The 18,925-nt window shown below is 43.2% G+C and overlaps 4 protein-coding genes across 4 annotated transcripts; 2 read left to right on the top strand and 2 right to left on the bottom strand.

The window, feature by feature from the left end:
- The first annotated feature begins 424 nt into the window (after nt 1-424).
- On the top strand, nt 425-2,077 carry LOC106818337 (mediator of RNA polymerase II transcription subunit 20-like). The gene is made up of 3 exons (XM_014823055.1): nt 425-657; nt 1,080-1,330; nt 1,521-2,077. Exons 1-3 carry the CDS (start codon nt 498-500, stop codon nt 1,737-1,739), a joined length of 630 nt encoding a protein of 209 aa, XP_014678541.1. The 5' UTR covers nt 425-497; the 3' UTR covers nt 1,740-2,077.
- Nucleotides 2,078-4,108: 2,031 nt separating this feature from the next.
- Nucleotides 4,109-4,965, bottom strand: LOC106818477 (B9 domain-containing protein 1-like). The gene is made up of 2 exons (XM_014823182.1): nt 4,268-4,965; nt 4,109-4,155 (listed from the first exon to the last, which is right to left on the bottom strand). Exon 1 carries the CDS (start codon nt 4,880-4,882, stop codon nt 4,268-4,270), a length of 615 nt encoding a protein of 204 aa, XP_014678668.1. The 5' UTR covers nt 4,883-4,965; the 3' UTR covers nt 4,109-4,155.
- On the bottom strand, nt 4,879-18,774 carry LOC106818488 (EKC/KEOPS complex subunit Tprkb-like). Its single transcript, XM_014823192.1, has 4 exons — nt 18,498-18,774; nt 5,718-5,840; nt 5,243-5,404; nt 4,879-5,071 (listed from the first exon to the last, which is right to left on the bottom strand). Exons 1-4 carry the CDS (start codon nt 18,636-18,638, stop codon nt 4,979-4,981), a joined length of 519 nt encoding a protein of 172 aa, XP_014678678.1. The 5' UTR covers nt 18,639-18,774; the 3' UTR covers nt 4,879-4,978.
- On the top strand, nt 6,500-8,528 carry LOC106818501. Its single transcript, XM_014823200.1, has 3 exons — nt 6,500-6,812; nt 7,068-7,230; nt 7,699-8,528. Exons 1-3 carry the CDS (start codon nt 6,754-6,756, stop codon nt 7,840-7,842), a joined length of 366 nt encoding a protein of 121 aa, XP_014678686.1. The 5' UTR covers nt 6,500-6,753; the 3' UTR covers nt 7,843-8,528.
- Nucleotides 18,775-18,925: the final 151 nt, after the last annotated feature.

The raw sequence follows: 18,925 nt of genomic DNA, 5'->3' as shown, positions 1-18,925 counted from the left end.
TAAGTTTAGCTTCTTTGTCTCTGTGATTCCGTATTGGAATTCACTGCCTTCATCCTTGGTAAATAGCAAATTCACAACTTTTTCCGCTGCGATCCGCAGTGTGGATCTACCGACTTGATCCACTCTCTCCATCTTCGTTATAGTCTCCAGGACTTTTGAAGATTATCACTTATGAGGTTATGAGGTTATTGTCAGAGGGTGATTGGTTCAAGGATAGAGAACATGGTCATGGGTCCCAATAAAACCAATGTCATTTACATCAATATAAATATAATATTATATCAATATAATAGGTTAGGGTTATGGTTAGGGTTAGAGTTAGGATTAGGATTAGGGTTAGGGTTAGAATTAGCCTTAGGGTTAGGCCGGGTTAGGTTTAGGCACATTGGTTTTATTGGGACCCATGTTCTCTATCCTTGGGCCGGGTGATTTTGTTTGTAAAATTTGCATGAATTAATTGTTTATATTATATAATAGTAATACTGATTATTTTGTCTATGCATAACCTTAGTGTGTACCAGTGGCCCTTACCAGAAGGAAAGAATGGTCAACAAGCTGTAGAGATTCTCCAAAAACGAGTCGAACAACTTGGAGCAACAAAGACGGGAACATTTTGCGTGGATTGCGAGACTTACCAGTCAAGCCTCGGCCCAAATGGTTTGTAAAAGCAATGTTTTGTCAGTAATAAACAGATTAATTGTATACTCGTAACCAGTGGCAGTGTTTCCCCGGGCCAAAAAGGTCTGTGACTGTGAGGTGGTAAAAAAATGTTCGTGTGTTTGCGCGTTTCGAGTTCCTAGCAAAGCAAGCACCCCGGCTAGGGGGGTCTGGGGCCAAAACCCGGAATATTTTTGAAAAAATGGTGCAATTTGGTGCATTCTAAGCTATTCTGTAGTATATTGATGGAAGAACACTGATTTTCATCAGCGAGGCAGTGTTTTGGACAAATTTCTGTGTGGCGGCTGAGAATATGAGCGAGGCCGCCTCGCTCCTGTCAATGCAGGGGGAACACTGCTCGTACTAACAACATACTCCCCGAGCACATGTAGGCCTATATCTTATTTAATTCCATTTTGCAGCTCCAACAAAGAATGTCTTTCTCGTTCACAACACTGAGCACCCTGCGACAACCTTTGCTGTCCTTGAGTCTGGTCTGGTGCTGGTTGCTGATAGTCTATTGGACATCTTCATGCTCAAACTTAATGGAGCCTACAACCTCAAGAAGAATGCCAATATAGAGTCAAAGGGGCAGAGATATGAGCAAATGGATTTTGTCATCAAAATTGGCAGTGTGTCCATTGGACCAAGTTTCAAAGGCATACTCGTGGAGGTGTGTTTCTTATCAGTGTCTGCAGTGCTACAAATAATACACCCATCTTATTATCTTGTTTAATCCACTGTACATAGGTTTAATTTGAATTTGGTAGATTGAAATATGGAGGTCAATAACAAATCCCAGCTATGTGATGCCATGAAATGAGATATACATTCGGTTGTAAATTGCTCGTGTTTTTTCTCAGGTCGAGTATCAGCCGTGCGACATTCCCGCCAGCTGCTTTGATCTGATGCGAGAATTCATGCAGGGATTCATCGGACCGAGTGTTCAGCTTCCTCCACAGCTAGTAGCTGCAAAAATAGCGGAACCGTACACGCCAAAGGACACCGTGCAGCAGTACTTGGATCATTTCAACAGCCTCAGGAGGACGACGGCTGCAGGGCCACCTACTCGGATGCAGTGACACAACGTAGCAGGCTCACACGAGCTTATATCATATGATCTACTAGACGAGCCGAGTATTGCGGTCAGATGCTGTCGTTGTCATGATGGCTGGCGCATCTTCCAAGATTGAAGTACGAGGCATTCGAGTTGAATGGAAATTGGCATGAAGTGGTTGGTGTTGATCGAGCATAAGGTTATCGAAAAGAAACGTTTGTGAGAATAAACAACAGAGGTGTTCACCTGTCTCTCCTTCAAACACCCAGTCGTCATCGCCATGCAGCAAGATTTGTAGAGATATTTGTACAAAACATTTTAGTGCATGTGTATGTGTATAATATATTTATATTTTTGATATCATCTTTGCATTCCTATGCGTAATGAATTAGTGATATTATGGAGTACAAGCAGATAGAGGTGCTGAACTATGCTTTCTCCAGCGGAGGTTGGACATTCGAGATGCAACCCTGTCACTCTGCGACTCAACACTGTTTGGTACCAGCCCACCTGGATGGTATAAAGTGGTAGACCGCATATAAACGTTGGTCTTATGAGACTTGATACATGCCGGATAAACTTATTGAAACAGCTGTAACTATTTAAAAGACGGGCATACATTGTAATGGTAGCCGTCACATCCTTTTCTAATGGCAGGGGTAGAAATTAGTTCGAAAAATTACAGCCCACCCAGGCCTGTAGGTTAGGGATTTTACAGGCCCGTCAGGCAAATTACAGGCCCACATCATTCCCCGGATCCCGCAGCATTTAAAAAAAATAAAAGACTGAAATTTGAAATTTTTACAATGGTATATTTACAGTAATACAAAAACATTCAGTGACTACTAATTTTCGGTAACTTTTCATCCTCGCTGGCGTTCCGGGGATGGTTTTGCATACTGGGGATGGATTTTCTATGGGCCCATTGGGCTTGCTAGTATTAGAAATGTCAGGCCCGAGCCTTAAAGTGATTACGTCACAGTAAATAAAAAAAATATTTCCACTTTTTCACAAAATACAAGTAATTCTGTTCACGTTTTATGGTTAAATTGCTGCATTATACTTCCTATTTTACTATATTGTTTGATGTGAACATACACTCGTGACTCATACATAGCCCATAGCAAGCAATTAATGTTGAAAACATTAATTCAAATCGTCCAGGGTTTTTGGACTTTTAACTAGTTGGGAAACAATCTTATCAGGTAAGAATTTGACGATTTGTTTAGTCCCGTTAGTTCTTACTTCTAATGTAAAAAATGGGATTTTTTACAAATTTTACCATAGAAAATTTGTGACGTAGTCCCTTTAAAATATGGACATCAGGCCCGCGGGCCCCTTATGATTTCGACCCATGTAATGGTATGATAAAGATCCTGTGTAGCTCAAACATTTTATTCAAAATTCACATTAAAAATACAACCAGTTCACAAATAAACTCATTTTACCACATTGCACTATAGGTGTTTAGGTAGTATACAGTGAAATGTTGAAAATTGTTTTTTTAAATACACGTAATAAAATCTATGTTCAGTGAGAAATGGAACCTCGGAAAATATTTCATTTTGTAACGACTATACTGTTTTACTATACAGGAATGGAATTATGTCAAATACAATGTGTATTGTAATTAATGAGATATATTTTATAATAATGACTACTAATATGTTTATAAGATGAGTATACAAATGTATACCTACTATACCTTTTGTTGTATCGGTCATGGCCTCTAAATTTCACTGTCAGACTCAACAATCGAGACCATATGCAATCAAGATTGTGGAAATTTATTACATGACAAAAACGCCATTGAAAATTGAAAATTAAATGCAAAATTCCCATTCTATAGGGAGAGATTAATGCGTACTAGTAATCCTACTTGCACCACATTGCTCCATAAGCACACAATGACTTCTTACAGCTGTCCACGAGAAAATGATGTATATAGTTTGGTCTTCATCCTGGTACCTGCTATGTTGACACAATGCTCCAGTCTTCTTAAACCATCTATATTTTCTTGTCACAACATCAAGCTATGTTCACATATGGACATCTAGCCATTGATGTTTCCCACAGCGGTGACCGTCTCGCTCGGCAGTGCGAGTCCCTACGTGATCGCGGCGCCCCCTAGGTTGACACGGCGACAGTCTCGCTGGGCAGCGCGGCGCCCCCTAGGTTGACGCGGCGACGGTGACGGTCTTGCTGGGCAGCACGAGTCCCTGCGCACTAGCAGCGCCCCCTAGGTTGACGCGGCGGCGGTGACGGTCTCACTCGCCAGCACGAGTCCCTGCGCGCTAGCAGCGCCCCCTAGGTTGACGCGGCGACGGTGACGGTCTTGCTGGGCAGCACGAGTCCCTGTGCGCTAGCAGCGCCCCCTAGGTTGACGCGGCGGCGGTGACGGTCTCACTCGCCAGCGCGAGTCCCTGCGCTCGTGGCGCCCCCTAAGTTGACGCAGCGACGGTGACCGTCTCGCTCGGCAGTGCGAGTCCCTGAGCGTTCGCGGCGCCCCCTAGGTTGACGCGGCGACGGTGACGGTCTCGCTCGTGGCGCCCCCTAGGTTGACGCAGCGACGGTGACCGTCTCGCTCGGCAGCGCGAGTCCCTGCGCGCTCGTGTCGTACCCGAGTTTCTTCAGGTCCTTGGCGACGATGTCGAACGCAACGGCGACGTGGCCCTGCGAGCGGACGCGCGTGACCTCGCGACCCTCGCCGTGCGCAACGACGCACGGATCGACGTACTCCGGCCGCCGGCCGAGCAGCCAGCTCGTCAGCTTCTGCAGCTTCGACGTCGACTCGGGCACGAACATGGCGACGCGGCGGCGGTGGCGCCCCGGCGCCGGCGGCACGTGGCAGACGCCGTAGCCGCGCGCGACGTCTCGGCCGAGCGCGTCGCGTCCGTACGCGCTGAGGACGAGCTGCGGCCACCCGTGCGGGTTCGTGCTCTTCCACGTCACGTCGAGCGGAAAGTTCCACGTGAAGCCGCCGCGCTCGGCCGCCGCGCCGCGCCGCGCGATCTGCGTGATGCCCTCCTCGAGGCCCGACGTGATCACCCAGTCCTGCCCGTAGACGAACGAGTACTTGCAGAAGATCTCGTCAAACTCGGGAAATTCGGCGCCTTCTATCTGTCCGGCGAGCATCAGCAGGAACACTGAGCTGTCTCCCGTTGCCATTGTAGTTTTGTAAGTGGCGGACAGACCTCACTTCTGCGAGCGATCACTGCAGTCGCGCTGCCACGGGACGCGTAAACACCGAAGTAGGTTTTTCGATTAGTAGGAGACGAATTCTTTCGAAGCTATTCTCGATACAACCGCGTCCAGCAGTGACCCAGCGCTCAGTTCTGCGTCCTTGATCTTGTAGACCTGCAAACGTAAAACCACACACAGATATATTATCGCGACTGAACTTTGCCATTTAATCCGTCAGAGAGCCGGTCCTTTCACTTAAAACGCGAAGCAATATGACCGCCAATTCATGAACAGCCGAATCCTGCACAATGTCCCGAAACGCTGACAGTGAGGCATCGCTGATACCTTCTTTATCCTGTCGGTGTCTGTGAACTCGGAAATCCCGCTGAGAGGTACTGCAGTGCCGTTGATGAGAGTCTCTATCTGCGCGCAGGAATCGCCGAGCGTCACGACCACGATGGCTTCATCGTCGTCCTGTATCCCAAACTTACTGAACGAATCCATGATCTGCAAGCCGTCGCAAACAGCGCGTCACAACTACACGGTCGCAACAAACACAGGCATATTGGATTCCACCACTATACGTTAACTTGAATGCTCTTGGAATGTCACTTACCTCAGACGTGTACATAAATGAACGATAGGCCCTCTGAATTCACAGATTCGACAAATATACTTTTAAGCAGTAAGTGCCCACGTACTATGCAGTAGTTAACCAGCGGTTTTGAAAGGCAAGTGATAACACACCCGACTGTATGTAAATAAGAGTGAGGCCCTGTTGAGAACCGGAAAAAAGTGTTATTGCAAGGGGATAGTTTACGCTTCTCGACGCTGACATGTTGTAGACGATCTCGGAGTTGACATTGCGGGTGCGTAGCCTGCCATTCTTCTGAGCATGAACTGCCTTCACAGTAGCTGCCAACACCTGCAGGGGTGCCAACACCTGAACAACAACAATAGTATGGTTCAATTAATGAACAGACCTGCTCTCTTGCCATGTGTTCTCGCAGACCGCATGACTGGGTTTTTGCACGATGGCGTCGTCACACAACAGTAGAAAAACTCTTTTCGACTTTCCAGGAAAAAACACAATTGCGTGTGTGGCAATATTTTGGATCCAGAAAACAAGAGATGGGGCAATAAATTTAATAAATGAATAAATAAATGTAATAGGGTAAAAGTAAATAAAATTTGCAAACATTGATGAAATAACGCTTTATTTTATTTTTGTTTTTTTTGGTTACGTTACAGCTCGGAGACTAAATCTAACCTACACCAAATAAGCAAGTCTAATACTGTTACATGGCTTTTAGAATATTGTATTATAAAAAATCCTGTATTATATGATATGATATAATATATTATATTATTTCAATATATGGTAGCCGTGATCAATAACTTTCAACCGATTATCTTCGATCATCGATCGGTCAGTCGGTTGGGTGCAACCGCGATGATCGACGATGAAATTCCAGCCGATTCCCATCACTAATATATACTGTGTGCTTCGTTTTTTTTGCAAGTCGAAATGTGTGGTACGAAGATCAGGTTTTAGATGCCGGACTGAAGTACTTTACTTTACTTTACTGTTCTGTAATGGGGCCAAAATCAAAAGCGTTGATTATTTCTCTTATCTTTGCAATCATACGCAGTGGGCTAGGTAAATATTGTTGGCGAACATGTGGTGTGATGTCAGATACGACGCATTACATTGCGATGTCGATGACAGATTCACAACAGCTAGCATAAACACGACCTTGATCGCGGATATAAGAGCGTGTGCATTACCGCTGGTCCGTTAAACCACACAGAAGGTCCTACGCAGAAGTTTACGTGTCACTTGGCCAGTATTCACCATGAAAGGCAAGACGACGACAGGCGTACTGCTACTATTTGCTCTCCTTGCTCTTGCTGGGTAAGTCACTCTCAAGCTAAGCCACACACGGACACACATACAACTCAAACACCTCAACATTGGTAACTATAGATGCTCTAGTGTTATAAGACACAAAGGTACTCGTTGCGATGTAAAGAATTCGAGCGCAACATGAGAACACGTCACTTCAACTTATCGTCAACCCTACAAGTGACCAGTGGCTAGAGTCTAAAACTGCGATACCGCAGTTTTTAACACAAGTTAGTTGAACGAATACTTGTCGCACAATTGCAGGGCTGACGAGAGTGAGCACCCGGACAGGTACTACGCGCCGAGATGTTTCTGCACCGCCTACCTGCAGGGAATTTGCTCAAACCCATCCGCCTGCTTCGCGGACAAACGCTGGGAGCCTGACCACCAGTGCTACTGCTGCCGGGCGTGCGCTGCACTACAAGGGGTAAGCAGCACACGGGGTAGCCGAGTTAGAATCACGCCAGACGTTACGCGCACGTAACTTTTCAATGTACTTTTAATGACGACATGTAATGTATCTAACAGAATACAACCAGCTCTATAATAATTCATCTCCTGGATACGGGTAACACACTTATTTAGGCGAGTGGTGCTACGATACGGGGTCGACTATCGACGATGCACATTACTATCTCAGTTGTGTGTTTGGTTTGTGTACACATGCACATGCCAATCTTACTAATAGACTAACACAGTCAAAGTGCATCATACAGAACGTACATTATTTGAATACCTGTTTTCTATTTATCATCCAGATTTATTTGATATATGCTCTTAACACACCTTTGTCTTTTTTAAAGAATGTGATGAAACAGGGCTAAAAAATAAGTTGACCTAAACAATCTGAACTTTTTAAAAGTGATTCCAATTTCTTTTTTCAAACTTGTTGCAGGACATGATGGATACATGTGGTGGCTACAACATGTGGGCTGGCAGTTGTGCCAGTGACCTATACTGTCAGTATTACAATGTTGAAACCTCTTCTTACAAGGAGATTGATCCACACACTGGTGAGGTTGGGACATGCCTCATCTAAACACACGTGCTAGCAAGAGAAAATCCACGAATATATTGAGTATTATATATAATGAATTAGGGCATCCATGTTGCTTCCAGCTAGCTAGATCTACATTCCAACTCCAGCTGAGATAGGCTAGTGCATTAATCTAAATGTGTACATTTTACTGATAGTAGCATGACTAGTAATAGATATATACGTAATGAAAATCAATGTGTGCAATTCGAATTTCACACTCGTCAGCTGTTCCTTAGGTATTTTTCTTAGATACTGGTAATGGATTATTTCTGAACAACTTTTCAACTTTTCTAAAGTCGTGCAGACCTTGAATTTCACAACTGCACCGACGTCAAGTGCAACGATCACCCTCGCTTACCGCAGTGCCCCAAAACACTGGGTAATGTCCATGTCAATTTTTTGGCCCGTACTAGTTTGTTAATTCGTCTGATTTACCTTCTGGTCCAGCTCATTATAAAAGTATCTTTATAGGCACGATAGAGAAGCAAAAACATATTTAAAACCATGAAATATCAGATAGGAATAGTACTTGGCAATAAAATGAATCATTAATTTGTTGTGTACGGAGTCTACTGACATGTAAATACAGGATTTGATCATTAAATTGTCTATGTCACAAATTTTTAGAACCAGCAAGTAGAATATTTGTGTGTCATTTGTACAAAATAAAATGTATGAAAATACAATTAGTGTTTCTGTTTACTTTTCATGCTTATATACCTTCTTTATACTCCCTAATTTGCCGGTGCATTTGATGTAACCAAACGCTCGACACAAACACAACCGCCATTTATTCGAAACTCTTGCGTGGCACTCAGACGCAGCTAGCCAATATAGCGAACATCTGCGGTAAACGAGGCATTGGCAAAACTATTGTGGCAGCCATGGAAATGCCTTGTAAACTTAAGCGGGAGTTTCTAATATAAACTTCTTTCTGCTTTTTTCTCCTTCGTTTTCTTTCCGATGCACTGAATTGAACTGGTTTGCCCACCATTGTTTATCGTTGAGTTGATCTAGCGTGAAAGGTGATGTCGCAAACATTTTTGTTGGCAGAAATTAAAACAAGTGTCGCAGAGCGACAGCGCTCACCTGACGGCAGGTGTTCTGATGCTAAACTCACTGGCAAACGAATCAAGAGCACCCTCCCATCGCCGCGTTCGCTCCCCCTCGTTGTCTCTCATTCTTTCTCTTTCGCTCTCTCTTCCCTTCGCGCTCTCTATCTCTCGCTCTCTCTCTATCTCTCTCTCTTGCTCTCTCTTCCCTTCACGCTCTCTCTCTCTCGCTCGCTCACACTCACTCTCCCTCGTTGTCTGCTCTTTCTTCTGTCTTGGTCTTCTCTCTCTGCTTTTCTGCTCTCCCTCTCCTCTCTCTCTTCCTCTCTCTCTCTTCAGTGCCTCCTCTCTTCTCCTCGTCTCTCTCTCGCTCTCTCCTCATCTCGAATCTGCTCCTCTCTGCTTCCTCTCTCTTGCGCTCCACGTTATCTCTTCTCTCGTCTCTCGATCCCCTCGGCCTCTCTCTCATCCTTCTCTCCGTCATTTACTCTTCTCGAGGTGGTAGCGGCTGTCGCGAGCGGGCTGTAATGCGAACTGATTGTCTATAGCAAATGTCACTGAATTGTCTATGCAGAAACTGACAAAATTTGTCTAATGTTGCTACAGTAGCAAAGACGCTGTCTTGCGTGGAGCTAGCAGGCGGAATAAGTTTTATATAACTTCAGCAATACACATGTTATACTATATGTTAAATTGCGGGTAGCACTTTCTCGGCAGCCCAGCATGTTTAACTATGTTCTATAGGGGTGAGTATTGGCGACCAAAAATTGTATTGGGCAATATATTGGGGCCAATACGACAAAACCGTATTGCAATAATTTTCCAATACCGTCATTGGGATAGTGTATAACCATGCATGATATAGTAACTAATTTTGTGGTTTTAATATCATCATATATTGTTATTGGAGCGGTATGCCATGGGATTTAATTCTCCCAATGTTTTTTCTTGAGAAAAAACAGAAGCCGACAACGCAATGTTTCGCGCTGACAGCTGCAGTCAGGCGCGGCATGAATTACATTTTGAATTGTGGGGGGGACACTCAGTATCCCCCCTGCAAACAAGCGCGAAGGGGGGGGGGGGAATTTTTGAAAATTAGACCCTCTCAGATGCGTTTTCTGCTGCGAGCAGGGGGGGGGTTCCTGTGCACATGCCGCCGGGCGTGCGGCGGGTCGGCCGGGCCGCGTCGGGCCCGGTGCCTGGCCTGGCGCCGGCGGGGGCGGGTCTGGGCCGGCGCTGGTTGGCCCTCGAAAACACAGCACACACACACCACCCTACAGCCACGCCCAACCCGCGAAGCACGCACGTGCCACGCCAGTGCATCGCACACTAACACGACACACAGACCCACCACACACACACACACAGCCAGGCCACACACACAAGCACACCGAGCGGCCATTTGTTTTGTGATAAGATTAGAAACGGGGTGTCCAACCTGCAGTCATAAAAACAAAGAAAACAAAAGCAGAAAAACCAATCATCTTGTTTGGTTGAGGCTGATCACGACAATAATAGTTGGCTCACCGTTATTATTGTGGTCCAGTCCATATCATATATGCCGTGTATATATACTATCCAATTTGCCCAATGGAAATTCCGGCCCCACCATTATTAAAACGCGATGCTCATTTACTAAGTTCTCTCTTGGCAATGACTAATAGCCTCGTGTTCCAGCTTGAATCAAGCTGTCTACATGTGAGTGATATCTCCTAAAGCTTTCATAAACATACTTTTCTCTTGGATGATTTCGTCATAAGAATATTTTAAATATAGGGAAGAAAGGGAGAAAAACTGTATAAAAAGGAAAAACCGGTACTCACTGAAAAAAAATTTATCAGATAACATTTTTTCTCAAGTTGGTGCATGGTATTATTATTATGCTCCCCCCTCCCAAAATGGCAGCCCTTGGGAAATGAAATGAAAAGCTGCCAAAACAAAGTTAAGAAGGCCAATCGTTGACTGCGCACGATCACAGCAATTAAAAAGGTTCTCACTTTCAAAAAAACAACACTAGGCACACCGCCACGCCACGCAGCCGCAGAGCGCACCCGCCCACGACCGGCACCAACCCACACAACAAATATCATGGTGATCCAAAAATCGTGGGGGGACAAATTTGTCATGAATTCCCGCCTACTGTAAAATTCCGTTTTGGGGGGGAACATTGTCCCGCCTAGCCCCCCGTGATTTTGTGCCTCCTGAGTGCAGCGTCGTCTGTGCGGCGGTGAATACCCAATGTCACCCTCGCCTGTACTGGGGAATACCCGCTCGTCGAAAGGACACTGCCCGTGGGCTGGAATACACAATATCGCGCCTGCTGCCATAATTGGCTAATACTGGATTACTTGAAAACTTAAATACTTAAACTGAAACCTGGCACTGAAACAAGGTGCAGTGGGTGCTCGCTTTCGAGCGTGTGTATCGCGCGGGCGGGGCGCTGGGCACTGTCGATCAGGTGAGCATAGCCTATATATAGACTCCCTGTTGCCGTGATCTCTGGCCGCCACTCTGGCCGCGCAGTAGTACCTGGCGCAGTGCTCCAGCGCAGTGGTCACTTACCAGTAATACCTGTATGCCGCGTGTAGGCATTGGGCTTCGTAATACTATATACAGGCTCGCCAGTGTCAATAATTTTCGAGCGCAGTTAACAAATAGACAATAAATGGCCAAGTGTCAATGTAATTTATCTTCTTGTTTAACCACCGTATCGTAGAATAATCGAGTATCCGGGAAGTTGTATCGCGATATATCGAGTTTCAGAAATATATTGGCAATATAATCCGGATATACACCCGGTATATCGTTACATCACCTACTAGTTAACTCGGGGTTTCCAGCAGCGGCCAGCCGGGATGGTAAAAAATTATTGAAATAATTGCTCTAGAAAGCTGCTTGGTCCAGCGACCAAGCTACCCTGGACAGATGCGCACTTGTCCTTTAAATGGTACAAGTACGGACAAAACGGATAGCCGTTATTCAAACAGCTGGGGGAATGGTCCATCAGAAGCCTTCCCTGACACCCACAGAAAATGGTTCGTTGGGATCGTTACTAGCAAGAGTTGCCATCGAAATGGACTAACGTTTGAATGTCTGTAAGAATTAAAGATGGAAGCTTCCATCGAACGTAGGTATAGCAACAACTATTTCAAGAGCAGGAATAGGTAGGCACCTCGTCCCATTTACCTTACGCAAGCCTACCGGCTGACCATAGAGAGGCTGCCCACCTGTACCTAATTAACGCAGCAAATAACCTAACGTTTTTACACCCGTACTATCACACCAACCATGCACTGGCCAGTGCATAATTAAGTTAACATGGTAAACAGCTGGACAGTAGCAGAACTGCCCCCATAGAAATTATACGACTTTAAGGAGCATAAACCTATCTATAAGCAAATTTAGCTTCCTCTCGAAAAACTTTCACCTAAGGTGGACGCATTGTAGGGGTCCTTCATACATCAGCACTGCTAATACGATTCTACCCTAGGCAACCCCCGCAAGTCAAATTCTTTCTCCGCCAACAGTAAACAATATCATGTCTTAATCACCCTCTGAGGGTCAAAAGTTATCAGTCCCCCCCAGCAAACACTCTACTTTTTGAACGTAATGGGACACGACACATAATATATGGTGCCATATCTAATAAAAGCCATGAAAATCGGGTAGGGTCACCAGCCTGGAAACAAATAATGTTCATATTCCAATCACCTCCCGCGTGATTTACTAGAAACGTTTAACAATGCTCTTCGCCTAAATTGACCTTTTAACCACTGTGGACCGTCCAATTTCGCAGGCAGTGATGCGCTTTTCCTACCATGATGCTATAACACGGGGAACCTATCACGAGGCCTAGAGGTCGAGCCGCTTTCAGAATTGTGCGCGAATTCTGCCATTTCTCGTTATACCCTATAAGTTAAGGAGGCGGATGGTTCGCCTTCTTTACAACTCTCCGACCTTTGGGACTTAACCCCCGCAGCTTCAACCCATCCAACCTCGTCTTTCGGATGTACCCCACCCACGTCCAAAATATCGTGAACCGAAGAAATAAAACTAATCGAGCGACACACCCACAACACCACCACTTAAGATTTTGAAATGCCGCAAACTCGGAGAAATTGAACGGAACGACCACAGCAACAGCACCACCACACCCCAACAGACCGAACGGACGATTACGATCATCGCGATTCCTAGCAAGACCCACCCCAGCCAGCTTACGCTAGCAATCTAGACTATCTCAGAAATAAAAGACCTAAACAAAATAGCATTTACAGACAGCTTTATCTTAAAATTTTTCAAAGCATAATACACACTGAACATATATTATTAATTTTTTTCCTATATTATATATTCTAATAATAGCCCTAACATAATGACAACGATGGTTGGGAACAACACACTCACACACACCTGTGCACCACATACACAAAAATACAAATGCACAGCCGACCACAGGCAACCCCCGAGAAAACGCAGTAAATAAACACTAGACCTATAAATAAGTGCTAATACGAGGCTAGTCATTCAAATTCGTCAAAGATTTTGAAAATTTAACCAACGTACTAACATTATTATTCAGGTGAGAGGTTTCGAGATTATTAGTAACGTTAGTACTAACCTTTAATGTAAAATTACAAAAGAAGGTTTACATCTAATAATCTCAGCGAGAATTACCGTAACGTAGACCAACTTTAAAATCTTAACTGTAGATGTATATATAAGAATTCAGGGAAATCTAATTTGTGTTAGTTACAGACAAATAATACTACTATGGGCGTGTATGTAATATAAACTATTCAATCTTACTCACATCTTACCTTCTTGTACGCTAGTAGTCCATTAGCCCTAAATAATTGGGATTCGACTTCAACCTCGTTTTCTTCCCTATGAACAATTTAGTGTTCGTATTAATTTTCCATCAAGCCAGTATCTACCACTGTTAGCGCTTATCCAGCTGTATATCTACATTCATTAAAACTGCATTTGTTGTGGTTAACTTAATAATTGAACAGTAATTAACTACATATGTATTGAATCAATAACCTATAATATAACTTCATTGCAATAATATAACAATGTCTACCGATAATGTACTATATATCTTCCCCTTTTCTTAAGGGAATTACAATAAGAGGAAAATAATTTATACAATACATAACCTACCAATCATAAATCATACTAAAAAATATAACGGTTTTCGCTTTAGTGAACATGTCTACATCGATTATTCCCCAAGTATCAGAAACTTCCCGGTGTTTGCTCGTGCACGGTCATAAATACAATAACAAATACTGCAAGCCACATTCCTTTTATAGCGGACAATTCGCTTGACAATCCGGCAACCACACCGGAACTAGACCGGGACTAATTCTGGGCTCCCATAAAACCTTTTTAATATTTTTAGGTGAATGTTTGGAGCAGGAACGGGGTTACATCTGGGAAATTTTCGGGTGAGATCGCATGCAAAATGCATGGCGCCCGAGAAAGTGGCCGGCCTGGGTAACGCCGCTATTGGCCGCGGAAAAACAACCTATCCGGTTCCTTCTACATGGTTTACTTGCTACTGATTATGTTATTACATTCACTCATCGTTATTCACGTTCTAAAAAGATTGTTTTTCAGAAACACCCGCTTTCATTTACCTTAGTAATATTACGTTCGCCCCATTTCAAATACAATCAGACGCAAGTCAGAGCGAGTCTAGTCAGCCCTCCCTGCAGTGCGCCACAGATACAAGCGAGAACAGGGCTATATGTAAGCCTCACTCTGATTGGTCCTATTATTGTAATATGGCAAACGTATTACTAAAGTGAAATTGAAGCGGGGTTTCTTGAAAAAATATCTTATTGTAAGAAGATGGAATAACGATGAAGTAGAATGTTATACACAAATACCAGTAGCGCACGGTAAAGCGCATGTAGCAGCGCGACGGTAGGTTTTTTTTCGTAGGGACCAATCAGCGGCCGTACGGGCCGCATTCGCACCGCGATCGCACTTTCGCAATGGCGATCTTCACGCAATTTTTCAATGAATCACCCGGTTCTGTCCCAATAACCCTCACCAAAATATAAAAACATAACTAGGGGGGTCCGGGGGGCGTGTTTTTTTACCGTACCACTAATTAATGCGTAAAATCATCACCACACCACAGACGGTATTTGGGGTTCTTGTATATATAAGATAGCCGAGTCGGTGTACAGTTATTGTTGGGTGTGGGACAGGTAGACTGTTTGCACCTGTGTATTGTGTGCAGTGCATGCGTGGCACGGTAAAAATACACGCGCCGGGTGTCCTGGTCGAATGAGAATTCTTGACGATCGATTCCCGCGCTGGCAAACTTTTATTGTGGTGGAATTTAAACGGGGCGGAGGTAATTTAAACGGGGCGCAAGGATTGAAACAGGGGGGAGTTTTCCCAAACGCGCCCCGTTTGCGCAACGTAGGGAGAACCCTGCATTGTCTAATTCAAGTTACCATGCCAAAGTACACTACAGGAATGGGGTCTCACGAGAAATAAGTCGCATCAAGTTCAAGTTCAAGTAATCTTTATTTATAGTCGGTATGTTTACAACGAGAAACGTAAGCTCTGAAGAGCTTTTAAGACCGACCAACCAACTATCATCAAGCAACTGTGTCAACAAGATGTAAACAAACATATTAATCGTCGTATATTTCGCCAAATACTTTCTCGAGACCACCCGAGTTACACCATGTATACTGACACTGTATATACGTATATCAGGGTGCGAAATTAACGGGAGTCAGGAGTCAAATACTCCCTGATTTACTGTCAGACTACCTGATTTGACATATGCAGGACTGTCATGTGTGGAATGTGCGGAATTTGCAGAATTTGTGGAATTTGCAGAATGTGTGGATATGCAGGATTTGTCATGTGTAAGCTGCATCTGACTATGTCAGATGAGCTAAAAACACAAATAGCATTTCGCAGTTTTATTTATAATTTTTCCAAACATAATACACATGAACATATATTATTAATTTTTCCTATATTATATATTCTATATAGCTAACATAAATCAAAACAGAAACTGTTTGGGCACCACTCTGTGCACCATACACAAATCACGATGACACCGACCACAGCAACCGAGAGACGCCAGTAAATAACACTAGACTATAAATAGTGTTGACGGCAGTAATTCAAATCGTCTAGATTTTTGAAAATTTAACCAACGTAATAACATTATTATCAGGTGAGAGTTTGAGGATATATTTAGTAACGTTAGTACTAACCTTTAATGTAAAAATTACAAAAGTAAGGTTACATCTATAACTCTCAGGAGATTCGTAACGTAGACAATTTAAATATTTTAACTGTAGATGTATAATAGATTCAGGAAATTAATTTGTGTTAGTTACAAGACAAATAATGTATGTAAATATATATTACAATCTTACTCTTTACTTTTGTACCTAGTAGTTTACCTAAATATTGATGATTCAATCACAGTTTTTTTCCTATGAACATTTAGTGTTCGTATTAATTTTCCATCACCTCTACCACTGTTACCTTATCCAGTGTTATCTAATTCATGTAAAACTGCATTGGTTGTGGTTATTAATATTGAAGTAATTAATAAATATGTATGTAAACCTTATAATATATTCATGCATTACTGTATAAGATAATGTACTAATATACTTCCCTTTTCTTGATTACAATAAAGAAATCATTTCATAAATAACTACACAATTCATAAAAATATAGCAAAATATAGTTTCTCCTTTTAGTGAACATGTTACAGATTACTCCAGTATAAAAAATTACCACGAGTGTTTGCTGTGACGGTATATAAAATAACAAATACTGCAGCCACATTCTTTTTATAGCGACAATTCGCTTGAAATCGGCAACCACCGGACTAGACCGAATAATTCTGTCCCATATAACCTTTTTTATATTTTGGTGATGGTATTTGGACAGAACGGGTTCATTGCAAATTTCGTGAGATCGCATGCAAAATGCATGCCTGAGAAAGCCGGCCTGCTCGGCGCTATTGGCGCGGGAAAAAAGAAAGCTACCGCTTCCCTTCTACATGGCTTTACCTTGCTACTGATATGTGTATACATGCACTTTCCAATCGTTATTCACTTTAAAAGGATTGTTTTCAGAAACCTTTTACATTAACTTAGTAAATTACGTTTCGCCATTACAAACAATCAGACAATACAGAGCGAGTCTATCAGCCCTACCTGCAGTGCCACAGATACAAGCGAGAACCAGGGCTATTGTAAAGCCTCACTCTGATTGGTCTATGATTGTAAATGGCAAACGTAATTACTAAAGTGAAATTGAGCGGGTGTTTCTTGAAAAAAATATCTGTTTAGAAGTGAGATAACGATTGAATGAATTAACACATAGCCAGGTAGCAAGGTAAAGCATGGTAGAAGCGGACGGTAGGGTTTTTTTGTCGTGCCAATCAGCCGGCGTAGCGGGGCCGCATTCGACAGCGCATGCATTTGACATGGACGAATCTCACGAAATTTCAGATGACCCGTTCTCGTCCCAATACCCTCACCAAAATATAAACTAACATAGGGACGGGTCCGGGGGCGCGGTTTTGTTTTTTTACCGTACCACTAGATTAATGCGATCAAAATCTCACACACCAAGACGGCTATATTGGGTTCTTGTATATATAGATAGCCGAGTCGGTGTACAGTTATTGTTGGGTGGACAGGCTTGGACTGTTTGCACCTGCTGCTATTGTGTGACAGTGCTAATTGGTGCACAGGTAAAAATACAGCGCCCGGCCAGTGTCCGTCTGCATTGTCGAATGGAAGAATTCTTTGCACGATCGATTCCCGCCCCGCTGGCAACTTTTATTGTTGTGAATTTAAACGGGGCGGAGGTAATTAAAACGGGGCGCAAGGATTGAAACAGGAGAGAGTTTTTTCCAAACGCGCCCGCCCGTAGTTGCGCAGACGATAGGGAAGAACGCTGCATTGTCTATGCAAGTTACCATGCCACAAAGTACACTTACAGGAATGGGGGTCTCACGAGAATAAGTCGCCATCGAAGTTCAAGTTCACAGTGAATCTTTATTTATCAGTCGGTATGTTTTACAACGAGAAACGTAAGCCTCTGAAGAGCGTTTAGAGCGACAACCAACTATCATCAAAGCAAGACGTGTCAACAAGTATGTAAACACAACATTATATCGTCGTTTATTTTCGGCTCAAATACTTTCTCGAGACCACCCGCAGTTACACCATGTATACTGGACACTGTATATACGAATATAGGGTGCTAATTAACGGAAGTCAGGATCAAATACTCCCGTGATTTACTGTCAGAACTACCTGACTTTGACTTATGCAGGACTGTAACATGTGTGGAATGTGCGGAATTTGCAGAATTTGTGGAATTTGCAGAATGTGTGGATATGCAGGATTTGTCATGTGTCTCCCTGAAAATAATGCCATACTAACTAGTTCGTTCCAGAGCACGCCCTCTTGAAATTACCGTATTTTGTCAACTAATGTGATAAAGAAAATCTTTAGGACGATCTTTAAGAGGTAACATGACTGTGTTATGTGCTATACACTATAGTAAGTCGTAGTATGTTATGCCTACCAATGCTGCTGTCAGAACACCAGCCTCTACGTTCCCTTCAACGATTGATTGACGAATTTCCCGGGAATTTTTTACGTCTGAAAACAAACTTAACGCCACAGACTCTCCATCAAATTGTTCCAAAACAAATTTCTCTTGCATGCTGACTATAAATGTAAAGTAAAATTCATTACATATTTAGGAATATCAGTATTAAGTTAAACACCAAGAAACCAGGCAAAATTTAAATTCAACCATATGATTCAACTCATCGGGAGCTGACATTATGGATGATGGATTATTGCGGATACTTTGTTACTATCTAAATAATATCGGTCTCAGTTTCTAAATAAATATTCTAAAAGCGCAGCTTATATAACAACTACAATAAACGGAAAATATTGTAATAATCAGAATAATTTCTACAGAAAGTATTCACTAAATCATTT

Source organism: Priapulus caudatus, unplaced genomic scaffold (genome assembly GCF_000485595.1).
Source record: "Priapulus caudatus unplaced genomic scaffold, Priapulus_caudatus-5.0.1 Scaffold36, whole genome shotgun sequence".
Lineage (NCBI taxonomy): Eukaryota > Metazoa > Priapulida > Priapulimorpha > Priapulimorphida > Priapulidae > Priapulus > Priapulus caudatus.
This window is presented reverse-complemented; position numbering and strand designations above follow the sequence as displayed.

Coding starts and splice junctions, on each gene's coding strand:
- LOC106818337 (XM_014823055.1), top strand. CDS start 498: ATGCATAACCTTAGTGTGTACCAGTGGCCCTTACCAGAAGGAAAGAAT. Junction 658..1,079: donor GTCAAGCCTCGGCCCAAATG/GTTTGTAAAAGC, acceptor TCCATTTTGCAG/CTCCAACAAAGAATGTCTTT. Junction 1,331..1,520: donor TCAAAGGCATACTCGTGGAG/GTGTGTTTCTTA, acceptor GTTTTTTCTCAG/GTCGAGTATCAGCCGTGCGA.
- LOC106818477 (XM_014823182.1), bottom strand. CDS start 4,882: ATGGCAACGGGAGACAGCTCAGTGTTCCTGCTGATGCTCGCCGGACAG.
- LOC106818501 (XM_014823200.1), top strand. CDS start 6,754: ATGAAAGGCAAGACGACGACAGGCGTACTGCTACTATTTGCTCTCCTT. Junction 6,813..7,067: donor GCTCTCCTTGCTCTTGCTGG/GTAAGTCACTCT, acceptor GCACAATTGCAG/GGCTGACGAGAGTGAGCACC. Junction 7,231..7,698: donor CGTGCGCTGCACTACAAGGG/GTAAGCAGCACA, acceptor AACTTGTTGCAG/GACATGATGGATACATGTGG.
- LOC106818488 (XM_014823192.1), bottom strand. CDS start 18,638: ATGCAAGAGAAATTTGTTTTGGAACAATTTGATGGAGAGTCTGTGGCG. Junction 5,405..5,717: donor ACATGTCAGCGTCGAGAAGC/GTAAACTATCCC, acceptor GACGGCTTGCAG/ATCATGGATTCGTTCAGTAA. Junction 5,072..5,242: donor ACACCGACAGGATAAAGAAG/GTATCAGCGATG, acceptor TTACGTTTGCAG/GTCTACAAGATCAAGGACGC.